Raw genomic sequence first — 11,989 nt, forward strand, 5'->3', positions numbered from 1 at the left:
AGACCTAAAAAGTCAGTCTCTACAAGCCAGGAGATCTTTGAAACTGTAAAGAGGACAAGTATAAGGACTATATCTAGGACATGTATGGCCACTAATAGTTAGCACTTATATGGCCCTTTAAGGTTTGCAAACAAAGAATTTTGTGAGGTAATGCTATTATAATTCTCATTTTGTAGATGAGAAAACTGAGGCTGAGAGCAAAGTTAAGTAATTTGTCCAGGGTCACACAGCTAGTAAGTGTCTGAGGCAGGATTTGAACTCCAGTCTGGACTCCAAGTTCAGCACTCTACCCATCATACTACCTAGTGGACTCTAGAAAAGGAATTAGGTCAGAAAATGATGGTTGGTTTTTTTTTTTTAAGTCCTGTCCAACTCTTTGTGACCCCATTTTGGGGTTTTCTTGACAAAAATACTAGAGTGGTTTGCTGTGAGGGACTGTCTGATGTTGGCTACTGCCAGGTGGACGTTGTGGCAAGATTGGGGTAAGATCTGGGTATTTGGAAGTCGAGGCAGGGGCTGTGGTAGGCGGAGTTGTGATAAACTGGGATGGGCTGGATACGGAGAAGCCCTGAGGCAGTGGGCAGTGCTATGTGAGATAAGCTGGGTGCAAGGAAGTAGCCAGAGCATGTGCTCCTGAGGCAAGGGGCAGTGCCACGTGGGAGTGGGACGGCAGAGGACGAGTTCCCTTTGCTTAGTCCCCTCCCTATATGCAACGTCAACCCCAGACACCTCCTTCCTGTGACCTTCCTGACTTCTTGGGTCCCTTTGTGTAGCACTGACCCCAGATGCCTCCTCCCGGTATCTGGGCCTGACTTCCTAGGTCACGTACTCTTTGTCTATGCACTAATCCCAGACGCCTCCTTCCTGTATCCGGTCCTAGCCTCCTGCGTCACTCCCTCTCCCTTGGTGCGCTAAACTCAGACAGCCCCTTCCGGTATCTGACCCTACAATCATTGGCTAGTAGGCAGGCTGAGGAGGAGGGGTTAAGTAGGTACTGAGGAACGGTCGTGGTCGGGAGCGCGCTCTCTTTGCTCCTGCTCTGTTGCTCTGGCCTTCCTGCTTGGCCTTGCTGTGATGGCTTGCTGTGATGCCTTGCTGTGATGGCCTCTGAATAAAGCTCAGGTGTTGGCAGCCTCCTGATGGGTCATCTCTGTGTGTGTATCCGGGTAGGTACCGAAGACTGGTAAGTATGACTCTGGCAGCCTGCTCCTTATAGGAGGAGAGTGTTCGGCGCGGCTGGCACAAGGTCGGCGCGGCCGGTACAGTTTGCCATTTCCTTTTCCAGCTCATTTTACAGATAAAGAAACTGAGGCAAACTGAGTAAAGTGACTTGCCCAGGGTCACATAAGCTAGTAAGTGTCTGAGGCTGGATTTGAACTCAGGAAGATGAGTATTCCTGACTCTAGGCCTGGTGCTCTGTTCCCTGCACCTAGCTCCCAGCCCAAGTATTACAATGGTAACCATGAAATATTAAGACACCTAGAGGAAGACCTCCAGTACATTGCATAGACCTTCTATGGGGAATTTACAGATTTACAAGGGCAAGAATCTTACAGGGCTAGAAGCCAGAATGAGTGGCAATCTGCATCAGTGAAGGGAAATGCCCACATCAATGCTATTGATTCATAGAAGAATAGTAGTAAAACTAGTATTTACATAACAAGTGGTAAACATATGGACCTCATTGCCTTTGGAAGGTATTCAGATCCAAAATACCAAGATTTTATTAAAAATTATTTAATAATTGCATGATGGGATATTAAAAAGAAGTTAGGGATATTTAAGCACCTACTAAGATCTGAGGATGTTATGGCAGAAAACCACACACACACACACACACACACGCGCGCGCACACACACGCACACACACACACACACACACACACACACACATAATCAGTTCCTCCATCAGAAACAAGACCTTGCACCAGAGAGTCCACTATTTTCACTCTAATTAGTACCTTTAGGGATATCATGTTCCAGGGAGTCCATAAAGTCCAAGGAAGGGTCCAAATCAGCTTTCTCCAGCAAGCTCTTGTTCTTCAATTCCACAGGCTCCGCAAAATGAAAGTAGGAACTGAGTTTCTTGGAATCTGCCAGAGTCAATCCTGACAGGAGGCAAATGGGGATTATCAGTCAGGTTAAAAGCCCCTGACTCCCTCTTTCTTCCAAGCAGTAGGATTTACAGGAATATGAGGCAGGATTGTGGAAAGGCCTCAGCCAAGCCCCAGAAGGAAAGAGTGAGTCAAGTCTCCTGTCCCCATAACCATCTCCATTCCCTAATGTTCTGACATAAGGAGTGACCATAGCACTCTGAGGATAGGGAACTAACCAACTAACTAATTAAGTCTTCCATGCCTATTTTGTACCAAAGAGAAGGACTGAAGAAAAACAAGGTTGGAATCAAGGCCATGGACACCAGGCCAGATGAGGAAAAGACTCAGGAGCCAGGACAACAGTATGCTGCAAACTATCTAGCAACAAGAGATTGTGGGTCAGCTAGTTAGCTGTACAAAACTTCATAAAGCCCTACCACTAGGCAATGTCCAGGGGATCAGTCACTGATCTTTACCTAAGGAAATGGGCAAAGAATTACAGGTTATTCCCAGGAATATACCATATTGTACCCTTGAAACTTCACATACATCTCCCCCTTATGCCTTCCCTCAAGGTAAAAGAAGTGAAGATCTCTTTGGAAGAGGATGTGGGGCACTTACCTTCAAAGGTCCTATTGATATGGACAGGTCCAAAGGGGGTCTTGAAGAGCGCTCCACGGGGGATGATTGCCACTGCCTTGTCAATTTGGTCAATGACTGACACCAGGCGAGATTCCTCCTTGATCTGGATCTAAAGAAATGCATTAAGAGTACTAGGCTGTGTCCCTGGGCTCCCTGCTTCCACCTCCCCCTAGTCCTAGAATAGGACATAAGCTGATCAGAGATAGAGAGATTAGAAATCAGACACACACAGTCTGAGGGTACAAAGCCATCCTTCATGGGATGAGGACCTAGGGAAAAAAATCAGACTATGTGGGCTCCCTTCTCACCTCTCATAATATTAGTATATAGATGAAAGCTTATTAAAATGAACATCAAGCCTTGATCGGCATAACCAAGAATGCAAATATTAAGAACGGCAACAGAAGCGTGATAGGGAAAAGGCAGCAGGCCAAGGACAGACAACATTAGGCAGCCTGCCTGGTTGGTGTGGAAGAAATGAGGCCATGATATTGTCATCAGGCAGCCCGCCTGTCCTGATGATGCTGTCTGGGTGATGATGGTCAAAGGGCATGTTTGTGTAGATTCAATCTTCAGGCTTACAAGCTGTCCATTTTTACATCTGCTAGCACCAAGTCTTCAAATGTATTCAATATCTCCCTCCTTTGACCCCCACCACCCTCACTCCAGAGTTCTGGCTGTCTCCTCCCTATAGTAGGTCCCAATTCAATTCAACAAATACTTATGAATTGCTATTATGGGCGAGGTTGGGGGTGGGGATAAAAAGGCAAAGAACATTGCCAAAGTGTCATTCCTCAAGGCCCTTAAATTCTAATGCAGAGATATGACGCTGGCTTATTACAAAGTAGGGAATGACGGGGAGCAGAGGAGAGACCTTGACCAGAAGGTGGCAAGGTGGAGGAGGTACCTAAGCTGAGCCTTAAAGGAGATGAGAGGTCAAAGAGATAGAGGTGAAGAGAGGAGGCATTCTTGGCATGGGGACAGCCTGTGGAAATGCAGAGAAGTAGGAGATGGTATGTCAAATAAAGGAGCAACTAGGTGAGTTTGACCAAAGCATGGGGCCAAGGACAATTGTTCCCATTTATCACACCCTAAGGACCCTCTGCATCCCACCTGTTCTAAGAACTAACCATTCCCAGTTACATCCCTCCACACCTTCCCAGCCCAGTTCACAACCACCTTTACCTTCTCTCCTCTCAAGCTTCTCAAACCATCTCAGCTGAGGACTTCACCTAATACTTTACAAAGAAAATAAAGACCATGCCCAGTGAGCTCCTCCACCTTTAAGAATCCTTAGCTTCCTTCAAGGTCAAGCTGGAGTACAACCTCCTATTTGGTTTGTATATATCTACATATGTGTATGTTTGCTTCTAGTAGGCTGTGCTATTAAGTTCCTTATACACACAGAGTGTGGTGGTATGGTTGTTGTCCTTCATTCTTGAAAAGGACCAAAACAACATCACTATATCAGGGTCAAGGTACAGTATGGTCGTCTGTGGTGGATCAGACCAATACAAGTTCAGAAAGGGGGGAGAGACAATAACAGAGGCTGTGTGGAGCAGCACTACAGCCAGATGTCTTGACGAAATCTGATGATCCCAGGTAAGAGTTTTCAGCAAACTCTGGTCTGCCCAGTGGGTTGGGAAATCTCCAAGCTGGTTAATGAGATCATACTGAAAGGAGGCTGGAGGAATGATTGATAATCCCCATATTCTCCAAGGGAGAGTGTCTGTGGAAAACCTCAAAAGTTTTCCACAGAAATTAGGAGACTGCATCCACTCATAAACCAGGACAGGAGATAATTAGGCTACTTGTTTCATTATTATTTACATTCCCTCCCCCCTCGGATCAGTGACTTTTACATGGTATGGAAGGCTAGGTCCAGGATTATCTCCAAACCATCATATTTAACCAAGAGAAAGCAGCAGAGTTTTCAGACACTTCAGGGGCCTAGTTGTTAAAATAGCTTAAATAGTGTTAGCTGAGTGGAAAAACTATGGAAAATATAGCAGAAGTCGCATCATGGATGCTAACCTGTTCTCTCTACACACACACACACACACACACACACACACACACACACACATCATCTGGACTTTCCTTTATTTCCCACTTACCACCACCTCGTCTTCATATGTTCTGTCTCCTTCAGTCATCCGCTGCATCTCAATGTGCTCGTACTCATGCGAAGGGTCCCCCATGAAGCGACCCTTCACCACAGACGTCTGGGTTAACATCTCTTCTGTTGCCGGCGGCAGGAGGCTCCATTCCATGCAGTTCAAACTGGCAATGACACTCACACTCAGGAACTTGGGCTCCAAGTACAACCCAAAGACAACACTTTACAAAGTGTTTTTCTCACAACAGTTTTAAGTGCACATATTATCCCCATTTTTATGAAGCTGACATTCAGACAAGGGAAGGGAACTACTGAGATAACACAATGAGTGGCAAAACCAGGACTTTCATGTATTTCTAACTTCAAGCCCAGGGCTTGTCCCTTTACACCTCAGGGTTCTGGGTTTGAGACACCCTCCTTCAGGATCTTCAGAAACTCTCCTCAAACCTTTCCCTTGCTCATCTCCCCTTGTCTCACCTCTTGACTTGAAAAAAAAAAAAAGAAAACAAAACTTCCCTCAGCCTATAAGTCAATAAACATTTATTAAGCACCTACTATGTGTCAAGTACTGTGTTAAGTACTGGGGATATAAAGATAGGGAAAAGACCATCCCTGCCCTCAAGAAGCTGGTATTCTAACAGGAGAGACAACATGCATGTATAAACAAGCTGCAGACAGAATTGGAGATAGTCAGCAGGGAGCCCATACTAGAATTAAAGGGGTGTGTAGAACCAGGAGAATAATCTACATAGTAATGACAATATCATCAAGATAATCATCTGTGAAAGACTTGATGACTCTGATCAATATAATTGTTGTTAAGTCAAGTCTGACTTATCGAGATATCATTTGGGGTTTTCTTGATACATATTGGAGTGGTTTGCCATTTCCTTCTCCAGCTCACTTTACAGACGAGGAAACTGAAGCAAACAAACAGGGTTAAGTGACTTGCCTGGGGTCACATAAGCTAGTAAGTGTCTGACGCTGGATTTGAACTCAGGAAGATGAGTCCTCCTGACTCCCGGCCTGGAGCTCTATCCACTATACCAGCTAGCTGCCTTGATAATCAATACAATGATCTACCACGATTCCAAAGGATTCAAGGTATAAAATGCTATTGACCTCCGGATAGGGAACTAATATACTCAGGATTGAAGCATTTTTTAAATTTATTTTTCTTGCATCACCTCACCCTGAACATGGCTAATGCAAAAATGTGTTTTGTGTGACTACACATATGTGTGTACGTGAAATATGATATATACATGTTGGTATCCTATTTCTTGCCTTCTAATGGGTGGAAGAGGGGTAGAGAGAGGTAGAAAACATGAAACTGAAAATCAAAATAAAATGAAATATAAACATGAAGAAAGAAGAAAGGAAGGAAAAAGCGAGGGAAGCCAGAAGTTGGATAGGGGGAGGAGAGAAGGAGAAAGAGTTCCAGGCATAAAGGACTCTCATCAAAATGCCTGGAGTCCAGGGATGGAGAGTCTTGTGGAGGAACAGTAATGCAACTAGATCCAAGAGTACACAGGGAGTGTAAGATATAAGAAGACTGGAAAGGTAGGGAGGGACCAGGTAATAAAGGGCTTTGAATACCAAACAGATAATTTTATATTTAATGCTGGAGGTAGAATATATTGAGTAATGACATGGTTAGATCCTCACTTTAAGAAGCTCCCCACTAGCTCTGAAACCACCTTTTAGCTACACACTTCTTCTACATGTCTAGTAGTTTCTTCCTTGGGCCATCTATGCCCCAAATTCCTAAATCCTGCTCTCCTGTATAGTGGTGAGCTTCCCTATCACTGGAATTGTTCGAGGGGCATCCAATCATTCTTCAGGAATGTTACAAAAAAGAGTCTTGTGTGGGTGGGATGTTGGACTACATGGTTTCTAAGATCCCTTCCAATTCTAAAACTCTATGGTTCTACAGCCTACCCCCCCATCTCAACCCCAAACTATCTCCTTTTGCCAGATTCCACCCATATATCACCTGCAAAGTTGTCTCCTGCAATTCCCTAGGTTTTAACGATGTGCCCTACTCCAACTATAGTGTACTTATCTCTTTCCCACGGTCCTCCCTGCCCCTCTTCCTAAGCTCTAACCGGACACTTTGCCCCACCTTTCTCCGGTCTGCATCCCCCTTAAGCATCCCTCCTTCCCAGACCACCTTATTCTTTCCTCTTTTAGATTTCACCTCCTAAAATGCCACTCTCCTTCTCCATTCACTCCCCTAACCTACCCTTTTTCTGACCAAATCCACTCATGAGGTTTTCCTTTACTTTCCGAAGTCCCAAGCCCTTCCCTGCCACACCCCCAGGGAACCTCTCTCTCCAAGTCTTTCCTAGGCCCCACCCCTGCTAATCTCACTGCACTTTCGGCTCAGAAGCAACTGGTGGCAATCTATTGAAAGCTGGACCTAGAGTCAAGAAGACCTGAGTTCAAATCAGACCTCAGACACTTACTAGCTGTGTGACCCTGGGCAAGTCACTTAGATTCTGTTTGCCTCAGTTTCCCCATCTGTAAAATGGGGATAATAATAGCACCTATCTTGCAGCAGTTGTGAGGATCAGATGAGATGATATATGTAAAAAATGCTTAGGACAGTGCCTGGCATATAGTAGGAGCTTAATAAATGCTTTCCATCGGCCTCAGACTCTTGACACTTGCTAGCTGTGTGACACTAGGCAAGTCACTTAACCCCGATTGCCTCACTAAAAAAAAAACCAAAATCAAAATAAATAAATGCTTCCCACACCCTCCCGTTGGCCCCGCCCCTACCCTTCCCTGGCCCCGCCTTCTCTGTTCAATTCCATTCCTCTCTTTGACCCGCCCTCAGGTACTCCTCCAGGCTCCACCCCCTCTCTGCTTCAACTCCTTTTCTCCCTTTGGTCCCGCCCCCTGGGGAAACCCCAACCCCTTGGTCTTGCCCTCATCTTTTCCTCCCTTCCCAAAGCCACACCCCAAGGAAACTTCCTTTCTGGCCCCGTCTCTGTCCTCTCCTGACCTTTCCCCCTCCCCTCTCCAGGCTCCGCCTCCTCCCAGCCTCATTTTCAGTCCTGCCCTTGGCCCCGCCCCTAAGGAAGTCTTCCTCCCTGGCCCCGCCTCCTCTCTTCTCCTGGCCCCGCCCCCTCCCTGTACAGGCTTTTGCGCTCCCCGAGCTGGTCCTCGCCCAAGCCCTGCGCGATGTAGTAGTCAGCGACCAGGCCGAGGATCCGGCCCCAGAACAGCACCCGCTCGTAGCGGTAGTCGCGCTTAACTAAAAGCAGGGAGGTGAGCAGTGAGGCCCGACGGTCGGGGCTTAAACCTTGCCCGCTGCCCGATGCCAGCTCCAAGGAGAGCAGCAGGCTTTCGGAATCCATCGCTCCTACTAACAACCCGCCAGTTAACAGGTGGAAGCTGTTAGCATGGAGACCTCGAAGCTCCGCCCCGCGGCACAGGAAGTCCAGGTTCCCCCTGCAGTGGGTGCACGCTTCCCTCTGTTGCCCCTAGAAACGCGTGGGGCGGGGCGGCAGCGGTTGTCACGGAGACAGTGCTATAGTTCCGGATTCTCCCCTTCTCCTCAAGCTTAGATGTTTCGTAGGGATGTCATGGTGAAAGGTTGAGCATGCCTTAATTTGAGCAAAGCTCCCTAATACCTTCTACATGGCTCCCCATCAAGGCACAGAATGAGCAGCATGAAGGTTGTCCATGGGAATTAAAAAGAAAAAAGAAAACATAAAAGCCCCAGCTATGCCAGAAATTAGCTGTGTGGTTTTGAAGGAGTCATTCATACCTCTCTGAGCCTGTTTATTTATATGATGAGGAGGTTGGACTACATGACTTCTGAGATCCCTTCCAGGTCTATCATTCTGAGGCTGTAATTGAATACTCCAAGCCAGGCTGGCCTTTCTAAAGGGCCTCCTTTAGAGGCCTGTTCCTAAAATTAGAGCCTAACCTAACCCTTTTTATGAAACAGCAACCTCATATTGCTATAGTATGTTATACTTTGACCCTTTGATGACCAAAATCCCCTTTCACCCTTTTTTGCCTAAGGCTCTTCATTACTTCCATTTGCCATTCCTAGGAGACTGAAGCTTATTTTAAATGATCAGGACCCCACATTTCACTTATTTCTGGCCTAGAGTGTCTCAACATTTTTTTTATAAGGGAGTAGAATTAACAACTGGGAAGTTATTCAGAAAAGCGTGACCACAATGGTCAATGGACTGGTGACCATGTTGTACAGGTTTAAATTGAAGGAACTGGGAATGTTTAGCTTAGAGAAGACAGAACAGAAGAATAGTAACTGCCTTCCTTTGGAGGGCTGTCACAGGGAAGGGTTAGATTTGTTTAACATGGCTCCAGAGGATCAATGGGAGGAAGGCTATCCAATTCATATTTTGACTTGATATGATATTCAAAAGTGAAAGGGAATGCCTCTGAAGGTGGTGAGTGCCCTTTCCACTATCACTGTAGGTGATCTATAATAGCCTGGACAACAACCATGTCTCAAGATTCCTTTTCCATGACTTGGACAAGAACATACTACTTCCTCCTCACAAAGATGTAACAGATGGACCCAGGGTGCAGATTGAGACATATATATTTTTTGACATGGCCAAGGCCAGATTTTGTTTTATTTGACTATGCATATTTGTTACAGGAGTTTTGTTTTCCTTTTTCTTTTCAATGGAGGGGAGGGGGAAGGTGCTAAGGAGAGAAAGTGGTTATTTGTTCACTGAAAAAAAATTAAATTTAGAAATAAATAAAACTAATGACTTGGACAAGATAACTTCTGAGATCCCTTCCACTTTCTAGAGTACCAAGGAAGGACAAACTACTGTCAAAGGACTGAGCAGGGTTCCATTGGCATTCTAGGAGAATCCCAGGCCCATACAGCTCTCTATCTTTATTATCAATCATTTTTAAAAGGCTTTTTGATCCTAGTTTCTTCTGATGGAAAGGTTTATGAAATCACCTTGGCTCTTTGCCAAGCCAAACAGAGCCAGGTAACTTGCCTTTGACAAACATTGTGTGTCTTCTGTAGCAATATAATTTTAACTCCAGATGTCTGTTCTATAACCATGTGAGAAAAGTCCTTTTATTCTGGCTCTATCTACCTTAGAGCAGGAAATATAGTCTCTATTAATCAATAAAGGCACATCCCTAAAAGATAGATGACTGAAAGCTTGGATGCACAGGGCACCACTCCTGACCCCATAGCAAGGAAAATAATCCATGAAGTCCCCCACTCTGGTAGGAGAATAAGCCCTGCTCAACCGCCCCATGGAAAAGTTACACCACTGTTATTGAAAAGACTGGGAGTTTAGGTGCTCCCAATGCCAATGTGGGTCAAGATTCCCTGCTCCTCATGGATAAGATATGAGAGCACTGTTGAGGTGACTAGGGTTCAGCCAAGGTTATGAGAGCTGCTGCATTTCCAGGCCTGTACAGCAGGTGGAGACAAAAAACCAGCTACCCTGTTGGCCCTGATAAAGGACAAGTCAGGCTCAAGAAGACCGATCAGTTTGCAAATAAAGTGTGAAGAATGAAGATTTCTAAGCACAATACTGCCCCTGGGGTAGGCCATCTGTGCCAAGGTCTTGTGTCACTAAGCATCCTCTTTATGGTGGGACCAACCAAAACCAGGCAAAGGATTCTACAGCACATTTCACCCCAGGGAGCTGATCCCACCTGGCCCAGAACCTCAGTCAGACCTTCGTCCAGACCCTCCCTCGTGTGTCTTCCCTTCATTCCCATTAACTTACAATAACATGCCCCGGACTACTGCTTACAAGACCTGACAGATACCCGTGTGAGTTCAACATGAACGAGCTCAGTCCTGGGGTTAAACTCCCTCTTCTATACCTGGGTCTTAGTTGTCTCATACCCCATGTTTTGTGACAGTCCTCTGGCATAAGGGAGTCCCCTCCTGGGAGGATACAGAGTTCCCCTCCTGACCCTTACTTTTTTTTTTTTTTTGGTTAGGCAATGGGGTTAAGTGACTTGCCCAAGGTCACACAGCTAGTAAGTGTTACGTGTCTGAGGCCATATTTGAACTCAGGTCCTCCTGAATCTAGGGCTAATGCTCTATCCACAGCACCACCTAGCTGCCCGACCCTTACTTTCTACTACTGGGCTCTCAGTGCCCTACTCCATTAGTGCAGGTGCAGCTCTGTCAATAAGTTAAGTCCTTGTCCAGGTGCCTAGTTTATGTCTAAGAAAAAGTCCAGGGGCTTCGAGATATCCAGGAAAACAACCCTTTAATGAGTTTGGGTGCTGGGAATAACATGTAAAACAGTGGGAGTTCAATGCAAAGCTTTATTACAAGTAATGAGAAGGGGAAGTGACAGAGGAAAAGGAGACCCAACATACAACTCAGACATACACACTAACATAGAATATAACTCACGTAAGGACAGCGCTGTGCTGGGGAGCACAGAGTCACAGGTCCATTCAGCAGAAAGGGATTCCTCTAGCAGGAAGGGGTGCTCCTGGAGGGGAGGGTATGTTCCAAAGTGCTCTTCTGAGAGTAAGGTTCTTATACTATGATTTTTGATGAATGCCCTAGAGCTGGCCAAATTGCATATCAGGGGTCAGGGCAAAATATTATTTTGGAGCTTATCAAGGAAAAAAAATAAGGCGGTAGACAAAATATTATTCTGGGCATTTGTTATCAGAGAAAAAAACAAGTTGGTGGTAGACAAAATATTATTTGGGGAACACAGTTATATCAACTCTTAGAAAATATTTTTTGGTCAGTATTTTTCCATGAGTGAGTTCTATAATCTTATAGCCTCACTTAAGGGTAAACTGTCATGGTGGTCTCAAAACCACCAGCCTAGTCTTATAATACCTCATTAGTTTAACAGCTGCATTTGGCCTACCAGCAATGGCCAGGGTAATAGCTACGTTTCCTACTACTGTTTTGCCTATGGTAAATGTGACTCTTGCTTAGCTGGCCCAAGATTAAAGAATGGCCAAGGGCCAGGAGAGTCAACTTGGTAAGTTACGCAGAGCTAGTTAGGTGGGAGATCGGATTCTAGTCCCAGATCTGCCACTAACTAGTAACCAGTTCCGAGATCTCAAGTATAGCTGCCAATACAGACTGGCTGACTCTCATCCCTACCTCCTTCTCCCTCTCCTT

At 45.6% G+C, this 11,989-nt stretch overlaps 1 protein-coding gene across 1 annotated transcript; it reads right to left on the bottom strand.

Moving 5' to 3' along the window:
• Nucleotides 1–1,931: 1,931 nt before the first annotated feature.
• Nucleotides 1,932–8,301, bottom strand: RSPH9 (radial spoke head 9 homolog). Its single transcript, XM_027838453.1, has 4 exons — nucleotides 7,996–8,301; nucleotides 4,856–5,021; nucleotides 2,718–2,847; nucleotides 1,932–2,108 (listed from the first exon to the last, which is right to left on the bottom strand). The coding sequence occupies exons 1-4, from the start codon at nucleotides 8,220–8,222 to the stop codon at nucleotides 1,951–1,953; spliced, it is 681 nt and encodes a 226-aa protein (XP_027694254.1). The 5' UTR covers nucleotides 8,223–8,301; the 3' UTR covers nucleotides 1,932–1,950.
• Nucleotides 8,302–11,989: the final 3,688 nt, after the last annotated feature.

The sequence above is a fragment of the Vombatus ursinus genome, unplaced genomic scaffold (genome assembly GCF_900497805.2).
Source record: "Vombatus ursinus unplaced genomic scaffold, bare-nosed wombat genome assembly UNPS02014826.1, whole genome shotgun sequence".
NCBI lineage: Eukaryota > Metazoa > Chordata > Mammalia > Diprotodontia > Vombatidae > Vombatus > Vombatus ursinus.